The sequence below is a fragment of the Muntiacus reevesi genome, chromosome 3 (genome assembly GCF_963930625.1).
Source record: "Muntiacus reevesi chromosome 3, mMunRee1.1, whole genome shotgun sequence".
Lineage (NCBI taxonomy): Eukaryota > Metazoa > Chordata > Mammalia > Artiodactyla > Cervidae > Muntiacus > Muntiacus reevesi.
In genome coordinates, this window is record NC_089251.1 from 121,105,498 (window position 1) to 121,126,352 (window position 20,855).

A 20,855-nucleotide genomic window follows, 5' to 3' on the forward strand; every position below is an offset into this window, starting at 1 on the left:
AGAAGATATAACTAGTTGATGACTGTGAGCACATAGCCTCCTGGAGCCTAAGGACTGATAAAGTTATTGTCTGTGACACCACCCTTTTCCACATCATCAGCTAATCAGAGAATTGTGCCCTAGATGATCACATACCCTGTGCCTCACCTCCTTCACCTGGCTTTTTAAAATATTTTCCAAAACCCTTCAAGTATCTCGGGGCTTTTTAGGGCATGAGTCACCCACCTCCTTGCATGTCCCTGCAATAAAACTTTCTTTGCTCCAAACTCTGACATTTCAGTTTGTTTGGTCTCACTGTGTGTCAGGCACATGAACTTAGGTTAACACATTGTCTGAGTCTTTTAAATGATTTAGCAAAATAGTATTCTCACTGTGGACTGTAAGTATGTATTCACAGTCTACAAGTTGAGCATTATGTCTTATTTGGTGGGAATTTTTAGGACTTCAAGCCCAGGAGGCAGCATCTCAAGTAACTCTGAGAACTGCTGCAAGGAGGCAAGTAATTAAAGAAAACTAAAAACCTCAAGGAATTTATCACTTTTCTACTCACGGGGAGCTGCAAGAGTCCTGACTCACTGAAATCATTCTTTTGATTTTCACCTCAGGTATCTGGGGCCAGTATCCTGTGTTCTCACATCCAGATTTTCTTCAGGGCTCACCTCAGAGAGTGGCTGCAGTCTGATGACTACTAAATAGCCTATTCTTCTCCCTACTGAGTGCCCTTAGGCTCCCCAACTTACAATTGGCTATGGCTGCAATTGCTGATTACTGTGACATCCTCTGTTTACTGATACGGCAGAAAATATTCTGTTTATCACCACCCTTCCCAAAGTTATCAAAGGGTTAGAAGGAAAAATCAAGGTCCACTGATTCTTTAGAATTTTCAAAGCAGCAGCTAAATTTTGGCCTGAAAGCGAAAAGTCACTGAGTTATGTCCAACTACAGTCCATGGAATTCTCCAGGCTGGAATACTGGAGTGGGTAGCCTTTCCCACTCCAGGGGAGCTTACCAACCCAGGGATCAAACCCAGGTCTCCCACATTGCAGGTGGATTCTTTACCAGCTGAGCCACAAGGGAAGCCCAAATTTTGGCCTGGTTTTCTCTAATTCAAGCTCTCATTGGCTGCTCCAGCTCTAAACTTACTTACCCCTTTCCAGCACTAAAGTTTTATTTTGTTTTATTTTTTCTTCTTGAGGCATCCACAGATGATCTGAGAGGTAATTCCCACCCCAAACCTTCCTACTGGTACATCTGATACTGTTCGTCCACAATTAAGACTTTTTCACTTAAGAATGTAATATATGAAAGTGAAAGTGTTAGTCACTCAGTCCTGTCTGATTGTTTGTGATCCCTTGGTCTGTAGCCCGCCAGGCTCCTCTGTCCATGCCATTCTCCAGGCAAGAATACTGGAGTGCACTGCCATTCCCTTCATGAGATCTTCCTGACCCAGGGATCAAACCTGCATCTCCTGCATTGCAGGCAGATTCTTTACCGTCTGAACCATTAGGAAAGCCCAAGAAAGGCTTTCTTGACCACCAGGGGGCGTCAAAGAACATAATATAATGGAGTGTAACTCCTGGACTCTAAATCCCATTTCACTACCTAATATTTTATGCCTTTAGTAAATTATTTAACGTCACTGTGATATACCTTTCTCAGTGTAAAATCAGGACTGCTATCTGCATTGTAACAGATAACAGTTGTAAAGATAAATCTTGTGTTTTATCTTTGAACATTAATTTTTTAAATGCATTGTGACACTTTTACATAGAAGAGACTTTTTAAAAACATTGTCTAGTATTTCAGCATCAATCAGGTTGGTGTTTGATGATTGCTCTGGTACTTCAATTGTTTAACAACCAGATTTAAGTTCAATAGTCTGAATTTATATTCTGTTTAACTTTGCCTCAGAGAAAAACATGTGTGTGTTTTCTACAGTCCAGTCTACTATGAAATCAGGATACATTTGCTACTAAATGAGATCCATTTTATTTTCCCTATATGTTTTTCTATATTTCCCTATATTTTATTCTGTGTCCTTTCTCAACTTTTTCTCTGGTGGAAGGAGGAGTAGGTGTATTCTTGAATATGAGGGAAGGAAGATAAAACTTCTATTGATATTTGCCTCTTTCTTTCTGAGCTGATAAAAGTAAAATAGCTAAATAAATAATAAAACTTCTAATCAAATTTCAAACTTACATATCCTCCTAAAAAATGTTGGAATGTAAATTGGTACAGCCAATATGGAAAGTAGCATGGAGGGTTCTCAAAAAAAATTAAAAATATAATATAATTCAACAATTCCATTTCTGATTATATATTTGAAGAAAACAAAAACCATAACTGAAAAAGATATATCCACCCCTACATTCACTGCAACATTATTTACAATAGCCAAGATGGAAAAATGGATAAAGAAAATGCACACACACACACACACACACACACACACACACACACACAATGGAATATTATACAGCCATAAAAAAAGAAAATCTTGTCATTTGCCACAACACAGATGAACTTTGAGGGCATAAAACTAAAATGAAATAAGTCTGACAGAGAAAGATAAATGTCATGTAATCTTACTTATATGTGGAACTTAAAACAACAACAAAATAAAACACTGAACTTATACAGAGAACTGAGATAAAAGTGGGTGAAAGGGGATCAAAAGGTACAAAATTCTAGTTATAAAATAATTAAGTCATGGGAGTGTCATGTACATCATGGTTCCTGTAGTTAGTAAATCTCTACTGCATATTTAAAAGCTGCTGAAAGAGTACATCATTAAAGTTCACATCATAATAAAGAAACCATACATCACACAGACACGCAAATTCACAGAAATTTTCTCCAGAAACTTTATTCAACAGAAATTATAATAGCCTGCAAAGTAAAATGTAGGAGACACATTGTTAAATCATTCTGGTTTCATTTATCAGTATGGTGATGCTATCAAGATATAAAACAAAATTGAAATAACCAATTTGCCAAGCAATATGCTCACTCCTGTCATCTCCATCAGACATCAAGGAATGATATAACTTCAACTTCAACGGTCATATCTGTGAAACTAAGGACAGTATACAAATGGTTGACTTGTGGATAAAGAGAAAACATTTGAAATATCAAAATAGCTTGCTGGCTGGCTATGACGCTCCAACTTTTGATCAGCATGGCTGGCAAGTTTCTTTGTTGACTGACTCTCTTCAATCACTGCCATATCCTACAGGTATTATCCTTGCTGCCTAATAAAGCAAATTTCACAAAGTTATTTTTCTTTGTTTTACTCATTTAACTCTCTCTGTGTTTACAGGTTGACATTTTCTGGGTCATTGTGGATGATCAATGTGCTCAATGTGCTAGCTCCTGGTTGTCCAGCTGCAGAGCCCGTTAGCAGTTCAGGTGTTTGGGGAGAGGGAGTCTTTTTGTTTGTCTTGCCCATTGGTCATAAGTTGGGCAAGTTCACATTCTACTCCCTTCTGCAAGATTCATGGCATTTTGGGATTAGAGAGGACCCTAGCATGCCACCACACCACCCACCCCTCTGCTTATCCCCATCCCGCTTCATGCATCACCACCAAGTGGCAAATATGATGACTTGGAACATGTCCAGGTTTGAGTGATCAATTTATGAGGAAGCAGCACATTCCACTTTGGAATGTTTCAAAATTACAGTGGATTTTTCTCATCAGTCAAAATGTGAAACTCCTGCCCTCCCCACGACAGCAACAGACACTCTTCCAAAGCAGCCTTGATACACTCCTCCCCCAGGGACCCCATCCACATTCGGGCCCTGGGAATGGCAGCCCCAGTATGAAGCACTGCTGAGTTCTGTTGGTTTTTTCCACCTCAGGTGCCAGGCATGTATCATCAATAAAAGCAGTGTGGGGGCTGCAAAAGCCTGTGAAAACTGTACCTTGTACCCAAAGGTATCTCATCTTTTTGAAAGTGTCCTGACCACTCTGGACAGTTTGCTTCCATTTTGTGATTCTAAACCCTCAGGCAGTCCACTGAAAATGCATGCAGTTAACCACACCAGGGTCCACCAGGAAAATAGGGCAGATTCATATTCAAACAAAGTGTTCTGCTGATGGCAAGGAAGACATGTCACTTCCAAGTTTCATAAGCACTGTCATCGAGTGGACCAGTATTTAGCATATTGGTGCTTTTATTTATTTATTTATTTTTGGTATTTTTCAGTCACCTAGTCATGCCTGACTCTTTGCAACCCCATTGACTACAGCATGCCAGGCTTCCTTGTCCTTTACTCTCTCCAGGCGTTTGCTTTGGGAAATACTAAATAAACTAATAATATCTTAAAAGAGCTCAGGCATTTGAAGGCCAGCATTAAAACAAGGCACAAACAACTAATATTCCTTCCCTAAATTCTCCAGGGCCTTCTGTGGATGAGGAAAGAGGTACTGCAGGGCTGGCCCGGCTTAACACAAACAGGGTGGACTAGGACAGGCTGGTCCTCTGACAAACCAGCCCCAACTTCAGTGTTCTCTGTCACAACCACTCACATCCTTCATCATCAAGAGAAAGGATTTGATGCTATTTACTATGGTGTTGTCTTAGGAATGCCTACATAATAGTAACACTTGCAAACCATAGGCCCAAAGAAAGTAATCTGTAATTTTAGAAATCATCCATAATTAGGTAGAAAGGACCGGAATTTTAGGGCAAAGGCAGAGATTATTCTCACCACCTTTGAAGTTGTCTGATTAAAATAAAATCAGCCAACATATGAAGCCAAGTTTGCATATGCGACATTTAACTCCTTAGACCAGTTAAGCAATTTAAAAATTTTCTCAATACAATTAGAATCATTAAGGGTTGAGCAGATTCATGCCCCTGTTGGTATCCCCACCCCATACTATCATTTAGCACCCTGCTTCCTGCCAGGGTTCCCTCCAGAGGCACCTACTCACGTTATGCCATACTCTTGGCATTTCCCCCCTTTTCTACAATCTCAATTAACCTGCTCTCAATCCAGTTCTTATGAAACATTGCTAATATAATTCACTCACAATAAATTGTTAATGGTGGAAAAAATGTTCAATATGTGCTCTTTCCCCCAGATATTAATGTGTTACAAGGGGACACCCAAGGAGAAAACAGTTTTGCTCAAAGAATAAAGCTCTAATGGGCTGTAAATCCCTCTCTGGAGAACTCAGGTCCTGACTTGTTTAGTTACTAACACTTACTGCCATCAACTGAATATTAACCACTTGATGGATGATGCCTGGGCATATGCAGTCAACAGTAAGGCAGGCTACTAAATTCTTACCCTGTCTGGGGCAATCGAAATTCAGGATTCACAAAGCCTTACAGTCAGTGGCAGAGCCCACTCCTGTGGTCCTGCAAAGCAGCTAAAACTAAATAATGGACATAAAAGGCACCCAGGAGAGATAGGGACCCTGGAAGAAGGGTGGGGATAGGAGTGGACTCCTTTCGGTATTCAGCTCAGAAACTCTAATAACCAATTTGAAAGGAAAGCTAAGTTGATGGGGTCTCTTTCTCCCCTACCTGTAATGATTATGTCACCTTTATAGTTGAAAGCACAGGAGAAGATCTCATCCAAGTGTCCCTCAAGAACCTGGAGGCACTGACCAGTCTGAGCATCCCAGATTCTAGCTGTTTTGTCGGAGCTGCCAGTGAGAAGACGGTTGCCTTGGGGGTTGAAAGAAATCTACAGGCAAGCAAGGGGGAAAAAAGAGATCACAGGTTGGTGTAATTTGATTCCCAGTATATTTTTCACCAGTAAAAAGGGGATATCACTGAGTTACCTGTTCATTTTCCCAGCCTGGTACTTATTCTTACCTAGAACAGTTCCTTCAGGGTGGGAAAAAGACTGCAGAGACTAATACATGAAAACTGAAATCTAGACAATGATGTCTGATTGCCTACCCCTCACACACAAGTCTAAGGATAAAGACCACAGCTCCCTTATACTTTGAGTGTTCCCCACCCAGCTTCTTTTCATTTCAGGAGCAAAGGCTGTTGACATCGACCTCTCCACTCAAACCAAGAGGCAGAGCCCTGGTGTAGATGAGAGCACAAGTCAGACATCTTCAAACCCAAACCTCGGTGTCACCTCTATAGACCAACTTTCTGTCGTCATGAGCATAGAAATAGTCCTTCAATCTGCGGTGCAGAATGTCAGGGTCCACAGGAGAGGGCTTTCTGCGTTGCTACTTAAAGTGCAGCACTTTGCATCCATGTGGGCTTGAGAGCCCCAGTGGGCCAGGCATTGTCACATGGTATGTGAGCAATAAAGAAAATTGTCAGTCCTCAGTTCCTCTGGACGTCCTGCTTACAACCTTTTCTAAATGATCAGAGGATGGAGATGTGGGTCACTTCCTCTGTGACTGTAGGTTTGATGAGGGCAAGCCCCAAGGTTATGGCTTTTTTCATTACAGTGCCACCAGGGCCTGGCATGATACCTAGCATACTGGAAGCTCTCAAAATGAATGAAAGAATACTTTAGCTTGGCACCCCATAGAAACTCCATTACTGGATGGCAATTCAATAGGTGATATATCAGTTAACAAGCATAAAATGCAATAATATAGAGTCTGAGAACTCTTTCTACTCAGACACACACAAAAACGTGCGTTTGTTGAGTGTGCCATGCCAGACACTCAGAAACATAACTCAGTCTCTCTTCATGGCCTGTTTCCCATGGCTATATCCCTCATCTCTCTTACTACCAATCTCCCGGGCCTCCCAGCCTAACACAGAGGATGTGCTCTGCAATGTCTCAGAGACCAACGCTGATGGGCAGGAGGGCAAGGGCCACCAATAGCAGGGGAGCCTGCAGAGACTTGAATCCATTGAGCTGATACATTAAAAAGAATGAACAATCTCATCTTAGGCACAAGACCAAGGAATTGGGCTGAGCTGTGGGTGAGAGTCACCGGTTCAAAGCCTTCTCTACAATTTTCTGAGGACATCTCTAAACCTCAGATCACTGAGTGGATGGCCATCCTGCATGGATAAGCTTTTGGGAGGAGTTCATATGAAATCCTAAACTACAGCTTTCAAGTTTTAACTTTTTAAACTTTTTAAGCAGTAAATATTTTTAACTTTTTAAGCAGTAAATATTTCTAGGAAATACTTCCTCAATGGCATGTGATCTACAGGACACTTAACATTTGGGGTGCAACCTGTTCTTTTGCATAATTTAAAAGGAGTGTGTTTACTAGCACCAGGAAAAGCACTTTACTAGCTTCTTAATAGCTTTAATAAGTATGCTTTGCTAACTGAAACTTTTTTCATGGCTGAGGAGAATGCTGTTTTATACTTTGTAAAAGGTTTTAGAAATCATTTTATTACACTGAGTTTGAGGACACATTTGAAAAGTTACTCTTGAGGTAACTGATTTCTACAAAGAATGAGATAACTGGGCAAAACCTTGGTACTATCAGTGACAACAGACCGATTTATATTAAGCCTGATGCTTATTTTTGAAAATAAATAAATTGCTCCAAATGAGAAAAGCAACTCACCTTTGAAATTTCTCCTTCATGGCCTTCCAGTTTGGTAATACATTTTCTTGTGGCCGCACTGAAAATTCTTGCTGTTCCTTTTTGAGAGGAGTGGAGATATATATAAATTCATCAGAAATGCAGGACTTGGAACCACATGCCTTGAATTATCTAAATATCTATCCCTCTGACACGTAAGCTCTGTGCTAAGTTTGTCTTCTTGCCTGTGGTGAGATCCAGACACTTAATACCATAAATGCAAGCTGATCCCCCTACAGGAGAAGAACGGCGGGGGGGCAGGGGGGAAGCATCTCTCTAGCCCCAACTTATCAGAAGAGACACTAGGTTCGAAGGTAGATGGAGGTGAGGGGACAAAAATTAAAAAAGAATCAAAATTTAAAAAGAAAAAATTGGGACTCACAACAAGTTTTGATGACTCTGATTACCTACAGAAATAAATAGCAAGACTAATATCATACACCAAATATGAGTCTAAGGTTACAGAAGACACAAGAGGCCTTCTGAGAGGGGTCAGCAACCACTACTTACAAAGAATGAAGAATAGGTGCTAGCTAGCAAACCTTTTCAACAGAAGAGACAAATAGAATGATTTGTTCCCTGCTGTATATCCAGTACCTAGAAATGCCAAACTCATATTAAACACTCAATAAGTAGATGTAGAATGGATGGATGGATAGGTAGATGGATGGATGGAAGTGAGGATGGATAGGTAGATGAATGAAAGATTGATAGACAAATGGATGAATAGATGGATGGATGGATAGATGAAGTGATATAACATTTCTGTAGGATTAAGGAATAGAGTTGTTACATAAGCATAGAAGGATAAAAAAATAGAAGTAATGAAATTGTTGCCATAAAAAATTAAAATTTATCTGGCCAGGTGAAGGACGCTGTCACAACACAAAGTATAAAATCAAAGCAAAATTTCCAAAGATAGGGAATTTTGGTTACTTAATTTCCATTTAGAGAGAAGCAAGATATCTTAATTTTTAACTTTCCTCTCTGACAACTTCATGAGGAAGTAGACAAAAATTGCTACAGTAGAATTAATATGATTAAAATATAATATTGCTACTTCATTGGGTATTTCAAAAGCTTTAAAGTAAAGTGATCCACTTGTTTTAAAAGTTTGTGAATATGACAAAAATATGCAGTATAGACTAACACATCAAATTTTGCAAAAGTATTTTTAAGTTTCAGAAAACACAAAAATAATATAGCCTGAAATTGCAATTTTTATAAGATAGAAATATGAATAAGACATCAAAAAAATTCAGCCTTGAGAGTAATTCCAGTGAAGGTGAACGAGGCAATAAATATAAAGAAACAGATTGTAGCTGCAGAGGCAAGTAACTCTGTTGAATGAAATCAAATTTTAAGATGGGAATGAGGAGCAAAGACCAAAGGTAAATAAAAAATGACTCTAAATATCAAGACTTCTTAGGAGGGACAGAATGAAAAGAAGTTTACAACACAAACCAAAAGAGAAAGATGTTTTGTGAAAGCAATATGCTATTGAAGAAAGGAAAGAACAGAATCACTGCTGGGGAAAACAGCAGATGATAGAAAGGACAAAATTAAAGACTTGAACTTATATTTTATTCACCTCCATCCCTCAGCATCCTGATCACTTGTCCCTGCTTATTTCCTCCCCCATACCACTGACAACTCCTGACATTCTATATAATCTAATATTCTATATAAGACACATGTATGGTATTGTTTGAGGTCTCCCCCTTCAAAACATAGCTCCAGGAGGGAAGAGATGCCCATTTCTTTTTCCCATCGATAAATCCTGTGTTCCTAAAAGAATTCTTGGCACAAAGTAGGCACTCCATATATATTTAATAAACAGATTGTTTTGTATTAATGAGAATGATATTTAAAATGAAAAGGGCAGATTCATTATTTTTAAGGGATGATTTTTAAAAGCCAAGATCTGTGAGAAGATGAGAAAATAAGTAGTTAGTTTAAAAAATAAAATTCTCCAGATTCAGGGTGTTTGTATTCCAGGAGGCAAAAAAGACATGTGTGTATGATCAAAGGATCACCTTTGAAAAGTCCTAATGAGTAAGAGAACAGCTTGCAAAAATAATTTTGAAGAGTGAGACAGTGATAAAGACTGTAATTAAAATGAATCACAGGCAAAATTCTACAACTGATTACAATACAAAGTAGCTACTTAAAAGTATGCTAGTCACAAGGAGCAAATATAGACAAAGAAGTGAACAGAAACAGCCTAGAAACAGCATTCGATTTTTGCCATAATTTCTTAAAAAGCTATTAAGGAATTTATATAAGCATAATGTAGTCACATATGGTCAGTAAGGGAATGAAACATATGTGTAGCAACATACATGATTATCAGAGAGGTGACTTAGAGTGAAAGCTTGCTCACATTGTCAGGGCAATGACACAGTCATAGAGTAGCAGGACACACACTCACAGTGGCTGACAGATTCAGAGTCACCTGTGGTTATCACAGAGAGGATGTCGACATAGGATGGCATCAAGCATGATGGTGTCATGAGGGACATGGTGCAGACATAGTTTAGGATCAAAGGTGATCAGAAGGATGATGCAGATAGAGTGTAGCATCACACATGTTCATCAGAGAGATGACCGAGACACAGCATAGTGTCATGGGTTACTGATGAGAAGATCACAAGGATACAGTGTAGAATCAAGGAGATGAGACAGACATAGTGTAGCATGATCCAGGACCATCAATAAGCTGATTCAAGTGTAAGGTAGGGTCATACATGGCAGTCAGAATGTTGATGCAGACACGGTGTGCAATGTGTGTGTGGTTACCATAGAGATAACACAGCTTTAGTATAGGATGATGTGTGCTTCTCAAGATGATGAAAAGACATAGGGTAGCATCATACAAGCCATCAAGCAGATAATGGAGACATAGTGTATAGTCATCTGTGGACTGTAGGGAGATAACACATACACAGCATAGCAACATATGTGGTTATCAATAGATGACACAGATATGTTGCAGCACCATAGATGGCCTTCATGGATATGAAGCAAACTGAGTCATCACACACAGTTGTCTAGGAGATGATGCAAAATAGGGCGGCATGCCACATGATTGTGAAGGAAATGATAGAACAAGGTAAAACATCACACTGAGCTTTTGAGGAGAGTACATGCACACAGACATTCATCATGTGGAATCATCAAAGAGAAAAGTCTTACTTTAAAGATCATACATAGTTATCAAAGAGATAGCATCACATGTGCTTGCTAAACAGACTTTGCACACATAGCACCTCATCATATATGATTGTCAAGGTGACAACACAAGCATCTTCTGGCACAATCTAGGGTCATCAGTGAGATAACCAGCAGCATAGTGGCATACATAATTATTTTTAAAGGATGTAGTTATAGCATAACTTCGTTATTGTCCAACACTTTTGTGACCCCTTGGACTGTAGACCACCTGGCTCCTCTGTCCATGGGATTTCCCAGGCAAGATACTGGAGTAGGTTGCCATTTCCTTCTCTAGAGGATCTTCCTGGTCCAGGGATCAAACCCTCATCTCCTGCATGGCAGGTGGGTTCTTTACCACTGAGACACCAGGGAAGCCCTGATAATAACAACATGCATAATTATTTTAAAAGGATGTAGGTATAGCATAACTTCATTTGTCATTGTCAAGAAAATGATGCCGACAAAGAATAAAACTATACATGTTGTCAAGATGATTAGACAGGGTGGCATCTGACTGCGGTTATCAGTAAGATGACATAGACATAGCGTAGACTCATAAGTGGTACTCAAGAAGATGAGGGGTAGCACAGCATTATATATGTTCATCATGAAGATTTGCTAGGCATGGGAGAGCAGCACATGTGATCATAAAGGAGAAAATGCAGATTTATTATATCACCATTGATAATGGTCAAGCTGATGAGAACAACATAGTGTAGCATGGTCATCAGGGAGACGACCCAAGATATACTAATATGTATAGTTATCACGGAGATGATGGAGATATAGTTTGACATCATAGGTGGCTGTCAAGGAGGTGATACAAACCTTCTACGGCATTGCATGTGGTATCAAGAATATGATACAGACACAGTGAGTGACCGGCATGGACATCATAGAGATGAGGCACATGTCGTTTCTGTCACAGCTGGTCATCAGGGAGATGACTTATAATGTAGACTCACATATATTTATCAAACAAAACATAAATCCCTCCATAAATTAAATGTACAAGTAGGTTACCTACCATCGGCTGAAGCAGTTGCAATAAGCTTTCCAGTGTAATCAAAACAGCTGTCTAGTATTTCATCATCGTGGCCTGTTAAGGTTGCCACACATTTTCCATTTACAGCATCCCACAGCTACAATTAAAAAAAAAAAAAAGAAAAAAAAAAAGAAATGATGAAGACCCTGACTTCCTCTCTAACATACAAAGATGGCCAGTAGTCTTTATGACATGTTTACAGCTGATTAAAAAGTGGTACCAAAATCATGTGCATAATTTTCACTTTTTATTCATTTTCTTTGATTCACAACCAGACATGGCAGCCAACCATCTAACAAGGCACACTTTCAACACAGAGAAGATCAACGACAGACTTTAGAATACAAATCTGTCACTATTTTAGGAGAAAAAATCTCAAAGTGCGTGCTTCACTGATGGAGTAGAAGCAACCTCTTTTCATATGAGGGTCATCAAGTGATACAGAGCTTGCTCTAAAACTACAATGCTAGGAAATGAAAAGTACACTCAGATTATAATACATTTAATATACAATCTATATATCTAATAATAATTCTAGAGCATAAGCTCTTAGCAACAGAAACACAAAGGCAGGAGATGTCATGTTGAGACTTCTTGAAGTTTACGCTAATGGAAGTTTAATAAATGAATAGAGAGATAGTAAACAAAGACAATGTGCCTTCAAAAAATAAGATCATTGAGCACAGGGAACTCTACTCAGTGCTCTGTGGTGACCTAAATGGGAAGGAAATCCAAAAAAGAAGGGATACATGTATATGTGTGGGTGATTCACTTGGCTGTATAGCGGAAACCAACACAACACTATAAAGAAAATATTCTCCAATAAAAAAGATCTTTTAATACATTTGAATCATCAAAGCTATTTTACATCATAAATCCTTCACCCTTGGAGGATCAGCAACTTGAAACTTAAAAATTACCAATTTTTGGATAAATTAATATCTTAATTTTCTAGCACCTTTAAAATGTATTAATGCTGCCATGAATACTTGACATGGTACAAAGCACAAACACGGGAGTTACAAAGCCCAGGTATTTCTCCAGCTTACCTTGCAGGTTTTGTCCATAGAGCCAGTTAATATCAGAGAGCAATCCCAGTTGAACAAGGCGCTGCTGATCTCAGCACAATGTCCGATTAAGGTATATACCTTCCTACAAAACAGAAACAGTTTGGACTGGTGGAAGATGCATTCACTCAAGACATGTGCACAAAGAGTGATGCCAAGTCATCAGTGTACGAGGTGAATTTCAGCTTTTACAAAATATCTGTGATGGCTTCACTGTGGCTGAAAAAGAGTGAACTAGGCTCTTAATTTCATCTCAACAAGAATATATTTAAAATTTTAGGCTTAAGTAGGCTTCCCAGGTAACTCAGGTAGACTTCCAGGGTAACTCAAACGGTAAAGAATCTGCCCACAGTGTAGAAGACCTGGGTTCAATCCCTGGGTTGGGAAGATACTCTGGAGAAGGGCATGGCAATCCACTTCAATGTTCTTGCCTGGAGAATCCCCATGGACAGAGGAGCCTGGTGGGCCACAGTCCATGGGTTCGCAACGAGTCAGACACAACTCACATAACACACATAATTAAAATTTAAACAACCCATGATAACAACATCACTTAAGACAGTGCTTCAGAAAGGTGTGGATAAAGAATAATAAAGGTTAAAAAAAAGAAAAGAATAATAAAGGTAACCTGAAATCCTGGAACTAATTTTACACCAGATGGGTGGACCCCTCTGTAGTTCAGAAACTATCCATCAGTCGTCTAAGAACCCTTCCTTCTCAATGCATCCATCTGAATTGGGATCCCTGAAAACTGACCCCACTATCAAAATGAGACAAATCCAAGAGTGGAGTTTTACAACACAAATTAGCTAATTTAGTTAACTTCTTAGCAACTAGAACCAAAAATAATTAGGAATAATATTGAAGTTCTTGGACTAAATTAAATTTGGACCATTAGCCATGATTTTATTTATTCATGATATCCATGCCGACCCTAAAGACAAGCCATTGAAATTTGATTACACAGTACATGGAATAAATAATAGTTATAAACCAGGCTATTGCTAACATTCTCCTTTATGTTGCTGTTTGCCATTATTTGCTCAGAATTCTGAGGAAGCATATATACCACGTAAGTGAGAAAGAGAAAAATAAATTTTATATATTAACACATATATGTGTAATCTAGAAAATGGTACTGATGAACCTATCTGAAGGGCAAGAATAGAGACGCAGACATAATGAAGATTTTGGACACAGCAGGAGGAAGGAGAGAGTGGGAAGAGTTGAGAGAGTAGTATTGAAACGTATACATTACAATATGCAAAACAGATAGCCCGTGGGAAGCTGCTGAATTAACACAGGGGGCTTCAGTCCTCTGCGATGACCTAGAGGAGTGGGATGGGCTGGGGGTGGGGAGGGTGTCTCAAGGGGGAGGAGACACATCTATGAAAGTGAAAGTGTTAGTTGCTCCATCAGGTCCGACTCTTTGCAACCCCATGGATTTTAGCCTGCCAAGCTCCTCTGTCCATGGAATTCTCCAGGCAAGAATACTGGAGTGCGTGGCCATACCCTTCTCCAGAGGATCTTGCCGACCCGGGAATAAAACCCAGGTCTCCTGCACTGCCAGCAGATTCCTTACCATCTGAGACACCAGGGAAGCCTTATGGCTGATTCATGTTGTAAGGCAGAAGCCAACACAATATTGTAAAACAATTATCCTCCCATTAAAATTAAAAAGAAATATCATTAAAGAATGAACTGATGTGCTTCCAATGTGTCCTATTCCTATGAAATCCAAGGCACAGTTAACAGGTTTAATATTAAGCTGATCAATAGCAAGTATTTTCTTAATCTTCTGATCCAGGTTTAAAAAATTCTTAAAAATCAAGGATACCTTCCAGTATCAGCATCCCACACTGTAGCCGTGTGATCAAAGGAGCCTGTGATGATCCTGTTTCCTGATGTGTTAAAGGACAAGGAGATGATTTCAGCTGAGTGTCCCTAGGAAAGGAGCAGATATCAACATGCATACCTGTAAATAAAACAATTTCTACCCATGTATCCCATAACAGTTCAAAAGAAAGCGCTACACAAAAGCAAAGCTCTATAGGGAGAAGAGAGATTAGCAATTGTGGGGTGGGAATAAAGACTGTAAGCCAAGGACACAAGGGTTTTTGGGGGGATGGGGAGTAATGGAAATGGTCGAAAACTAGTGTCTAGGTGATGGTTGTGCAATTCTGTAAATTTGCTAAAAATTTGAGGAGATCCAACCAGCCCATGCTAAAGAAAATCAGTCCTGAATATTCATTGGAAGGACTGAAGCTGAAGCTGAAACTCCAATACTTTGGCCACCTAATTTGAAGAGCTGACTCATTTGAAAAGACCCTGATGCTGGGAAAGATTGAAGGCGGGAGGAGAAGGGGACGACAGAGGATGAGATGGTTGGATGGCATCACTGACTCAATGGACATGAGTTTCAGTAAACTCCGGGAGTTGGTGATGGACAGGGAGGCCTGTTGTGCTGCAGTCCATGGGGTCACAAAGAGCCGGCCATGACTGAGCGACTGAACTGAACTGAACTGAAACTGTTTTACAAAAAAAAAGAGAAAGAAAAGAATACGTGTTTCAAAGGACTTCATTCATACTGTTGTGGAAACACTAAAAAGGTCTGTATGTTTTATGGGCTAAATTTTTTATAAATCTTACTCAGCTATCTCCAACTGTTTGTGACCCCATGGACTATGGTCCTCCAGGCTCTTCTGCCCATGGAATTTTCCAGGCAAGAATACTGGAGTGGGCTGCACTTCCCTTCTCCAGGGGATCTTCCTGACCCAGAGACTGAACCCAGATCTCTTGCACTGCAGGGAGACTCTTTACCATCTGAGCCACAGAAAAGTGCTTTATGAGCTAATAATAGGTGATGGGCAAAAGACAAAAAGTTTGCAAAATAAAGCTAATGTTTTAAAAACTAAAATTCTTATAGTGAATTAACATGAAATAGATTAATATATATCTAGTCTTTAGCCTGACTTTCATCTGGATGTCCTCTGGGGTGGATGAATCAAACTGTATGAGACAGTGGTAAGAATGGGTCCCCCTCTGCTGTAGATCCTGCTTGGATGTAGCCCTCGTTTTGCCTAACGATTTCAGTAAATTCACCTAACTACTTTTTTCATATATAAAAAAGTTCATTTACAAATTAAATTTCTGGTTGATTCCAAATGACAAAGCTTAAATGGAGCCGAAAATTAAAATTCTGAGCACACAAATGTATTCCCTGGTGCCAGACAGTGTGCAGAGCAGGACATATGCCTTTCAATGCTCTTAGGCATTTGTCTGAAAGAAGAGGTGGTGAAGAAGCCCAATGCAGAAAACTGATGAAGGTAAAGATGTGAAAAAGTATGCTTAATGTAAATAGAACAAGACATTCATTTAATAAAGAAACACTCTTGCTGTTAGTTAAAAGCACTGCTTTTCCTCTCTTTTTCTAGTCTTTTTTAAACTTTCTTGGAAAAAGTTCATGTATAAAATGGGTTCTATTCTTTAAATCCATTTATAATTCAAAAGAATAGGATAACATGATTTCCCATTTAATTGTTCCCACCTATTGCTACTGGGAATCACCCTTTTTTGTTTGGCTGGGGCGGGAAGAAGTGAAGGGGAGCAGTCAAGAACAGTGCTGAATGGAAGTGTGGTGGAGACACGGGACCCCCGCTGAGATACAACATTAGCATCCACTCTTTGGGGAGTCCCCTTTGACTTTGTCACCTCCTGCCACTTGCCCCTTATACTTCAGACTTTGTGATACAGGAAGCTTCTGGGATTGGAGGTTAGAGAAGAAGGGAGTTAACATTCATCCTTTTAAGAAATCTTCTGGCAGGTTCCTCCAGTTCTGCCTCTTCCAAAAGGTGCCAGCCTCCACGTCCTTTGCTTCTAGCCAGGTAGATGACCATAGATTTTAAGCAATAGCCACGACCTTTTTTAGACTGAAGCTAGTTGAAATAAAAAGCCCATCAGGCTTTTTTATGGGCTTTTAAAAAGCCCCAAAGCCCAGTGTGTCCATTTAAGTCTTTGGGAATAGCCAGCAAACCAACTGAAACAGTGTCTTACTGCAGTCTGAAAATCAATTGCTCAAAAACATCTTCTAACTTAGAGTTCATTTTGTAATAAAAGTACAAAAAAAAAAAAAAAAAACTCAGGTAAAAGACTTCTCCAAAGGAATAGCTAATGAAAATATAAAGCTCTTAAAGTTATTAACATTAGCAACATACTGTTAAGGTGAACACTTCCTCTCCACTCTGAATGTCCCAGAACTTGGCTGTCGTGTCCATGCTTCCAGTAGCCACCAATGTGCTTTGAGGATTAAATGATAAACATACCTGAATTACATGAAATGGGAGAGATTTTAGAAAGATAGTTTCAGACCGTTAATCCTACTATAGAGAAGCTTGAAGCTGCCACTCCCTTAGCAGATTCAGTCTAATTCTTTGCACAGATAAGCAGGCAAAACACCAGATATGGGTAGTCATCCATCTGCAGGTTGATCCGGAAGCATCCTCTGCTTGAGCAGAGGCTGCTGTTCTCCATGTCACCCAGCTCAGGCTTGGAGGGGCACTGGTTCCCCTTAGTCACTTCTAGACCACAGAAGGTCAAGAACAAAAGCAAAGCCCACTCCTTTGAGATTCATGCTGTTTGGCTCCCTTCCATTTTTGTTTATGTGTTTTCACTTTTTCACGTCTCAGGGCATGTGGGATCTTAGTTCCCCAACCAGGGACTGAGCCACACCACCTCCAGTGGAAGAGCAGTGGACCATCAGAGAAGTCCCCCTGCCTCCCATCTTCCTGTCGATCACATCCCCTCACTTGCTTAGGACTTTGGTTATTGGCTTACAGTCTCAGTTCCAAGTCCCCGGTACCCCTCCTGTGGGCCATTCATTCAACACCCCTAGACCCACGATCCCGGACTCCTTTTCATAATCACCCCCATGGCTACACCCTGACCTTGATGTCACCTCCTCTAGGAAATTCACTCCTGATACACCAATCTCTAGTTCCAGTTTTCCAGTACTTCTGCCTTTTATCTTCTTCACTAAGCCCAGACCCCTTACCTGCTGCAGGATGACTTCCATCTCATGTAAACCCCTTTGTCTTCTCCTGGTCCATCACGCCCCAGTCAACTGACACCTGGAGAATCACTCTTGCCAGCATGCCCAAAACTCCTAGCCCCCATCTTCCACCTGCACTCTTCACAAATCTCCTAACAACCTATATCAGCCTGGGAATTTATCCACTCATTTGCCAGCCCTACCTCATCACTCAACCAAGGTAGTTTAAGAAAACAGCATGGCAGACAACTAGTGTTGCTCATTCGTGCCTTCCATCCTCAGATGTGACCTTAGTACCATTCCCTACTTTGCCCAACATGCCTCTGACTCAGTACACTCTACCATTCCCTATTCTTGACTCCACTCCCATCTTTATTCCTGCTCATCAGATAACTTTGCCTCCTAACACATCCCTGAAAAAAACTTACCTGTCTGGTGGGAACTTCCTCCCCTGACCCTCACTTTCCTTTCCCCCAGTCTCAGACTCAGAGAGATTGCTGCCCTTTTAAGACACTGCATTCCCTGCGCTCCACGAGGAGATGATCTCACCAACTTTCCTTTCACTCTAAACTAGGTCCTTCCCAATAGCCTATAAACATGCTTGAGTTCCTCCCATATGAAAACAAATTCTCCCTTGACTCTATCTGTCCCTTTTTAAACTAACTTGATTTCCCTTTACCACCAAATTCCTTGGAAAAATAGTCTACCAACACTTGCTTCCCATCTTCTCTACTGGGACCACTCTGGGTAAATGTCCAGTTGAGAGGCTTGGTTGGTCTTGGTCATCTCACTTAACCTCCCTGAGGTTCTTGATATTTTCTTCCTTCTTGACTATTTTGATAAAGCTCTGCTTTTTTTCTCTTACTTCTTATCTCTTTTGTTGTATCTTTTCAAAATTTCTCTTCTCCATCTTCCCAGGATCCCACCAGTTTTCTCCTCATAGTCTACCTTTCCCATTGGGAACTTTTCAGTTGTTCGGTGGTTTTTACTGCCACTCCGGAGAAGGCAATGGCACCCCACTCCAATACTCTTGCCTGGAAAATCCCATGGATGGAGGAGACTGGTAGGCTGCAGTCCATGGGGTCGCTAAGAGTCGGACACGACTGAGCAACCCACTCCAGTGTTCTTCCCTGGAGAATCCCAGGGATGGGGGAGCCTGGTGGGCTGTTCTGTATGGGGTTGCACAGAGTTGGACACCACTGAAGCGACTTAGCAGCAGCAGCAACAGCAACTGCCAGCCAGATGCCAGCGACTCACACATCCGTGTCTTTTATCCAAACCTCACTTCTCAGCTCAGCCCCAAAAAGCCATCTGCCAAATGGATGCCTTTTTTTGGACATCACACAGGGAGATTTTATCACCCTGTCTAAGACATGCAAATCAAATGAAGAAACCTGTTTCTCTCTTCTGCACAGACTTGGTGAATGGCGCTGTCAGTTGCCCAAGTCGGAAATCAGGAAATCATCCTAAATACTTTCTCCCTTCATGCCTCATATCTCCCTGGTAACCCAGTCCTACCCCTCCCACCCCTTACCTTCTCGCGCATTCTCCTCACGACAGGGCTTTGATGTCTCTGTTTGCATACTTACCAGATCCCCACTGGCTCATACTTCCTGTATTATCCTCCCCCCATGTCTCCTTCACAATGGCAAAAGAACCATCTTCCCCAAATGCAAAAGCTAACCATACCCCCTCTCAGGTGAAAATTCTCAACAGTGTGGCAATATCTCCAGGATAAAGTCCCAATTCCTTAGCACAGCATTTAAGATCCTCTATAAATCTGCAGTGTAGCCTCTCCTGCCTCCCCTACTTCCATCAAGCAAAGACTGGGACCTCGCTTTGCAGGTCAATACATATGCCAAGTCACTGACACCTTTAGCCCAGACAACTGGGTAACACCTGGGTTCCCTGCCCATCACCTCTGACTGTGGGCAGGCAATGCTTACAAGTGTGTGTGTCTCCATATAAGCACTTTCTGTGCAGGGAAGCTGGGGGAGTGCTGCTCTGGACACTCAGCCTCCTGCGTTCTCAAGCACGTACCATGGTTACACACCTCCTCTGGGCATTTGTTGGTGCAGCTCACTCTGCCTGGAACGCACCTTCCACTTCTCTGCAGAGTCTCCCCTGAATACCTCTCCTGGCCAAGGAGGCTTGGCTATTCCCTCTGTGCTCTCACTGAACTCCACACCAACTTCTAGCCCACCTACAATACATCTTTGAACTTATCCATGGACACCTCTACTCCCTCTAGGAAACTGCAAAATCCCCAGGGCCCAAGAACTGCAATTTGACCCCCCCCACACATAGATCAGGGCTTCACACAGTCAGTACTTAGCAAATATTCACTGGGTTGATGTCATTGATTCCAAAATCTGAATGTCTTCCTAGGAACTATTAAAAAAAGGAAAACCTTCAAAATTCCAAGGGAGTATGGAAACACGGCCACACTACAAAAATGAGGATTGTGCCTTTCTTATGACCTTGTGCGAGCTACTTAAGCTCTGTATACCTCAGAATCCTCAACTGAAAAATGAAGAAATAGCTACCCCTTAGGGTTGTTATGAGGAACAACTAAGCTAATATACATTAAAAAGTTGGATAATTTTTCACTGCATCATCCCCAGTAAAGTACCTTGAACATAGCTCTTGTTGGATGAAAATACAATAAATATGAAGAATGAATATAAATAAATTTTACTCCTAAAATAAGCAAACTCTTTAAAAGCTATCAGTTGTTCCACAGGGTACAAATGATCTCACTAATTGTTGTAAGACATTTAGCACAGAATTAGTTAAGGAGGAGGGCTTCCCAATAGTGAAAGCAATTTAGAGTATCAAACCACTTATGCAAATCTGAGTTCTAATTTTATCCAGGAAACAATCAGCTTAGATATTTTACATGGTATAAAAAAGTTATTTTAAAAGCTATTTTAAGAAGTTCACCAACC

General features: G+C 40.6%; 1 protein-coding gene across 1 annotated transcript in view; it reads right to left on the reverse strand.

Annotated features, from left to right (window-relative positions):
* Positions 1 to 3,216: 3,216 nt before the first annotated feature.
* Positions 3,217 to 20,855, reverse strand: part of DAW1 (dynein assembly factor with WD repeats 1) — a 35,084-nt gene continuing 17,445 nt past the window's right edge. Inside the window, exons 7-13 of the mRNA XM_065927621.1 lie at positions 17,075 to 17,182; positions 14,698 to 14,804; positions 12,843 to 12,945; positions 11,776 to 11,890; positions 7,518 to 7,594; positions 5,536 to 5,698; positions 3,217 to 3,251 (exon numbers count right to left, since the gene is read on the reverse strand). Of these exons, the coding sequence (XP_065783693.1) occupies positions 3,217 to 3,251; positions 5,536 to 5,698; positions 7,518 to 7,594; positions 11,776 to 11,890; positions 12,843 to 12,945; positions 14,698 to 14,804; positions 17,075 to 17,182 (708 nt within the window). The remainder of the gene's footprint in view (positions 3,252 to 5,535; positions 5,699 to 7,517; positions 7,595 to 11,775; positions 11,891 to 12,842; positions 12,946 to 14,697; positions 14,805 to 17,074; positions 17,183 to 20,855) is intronic.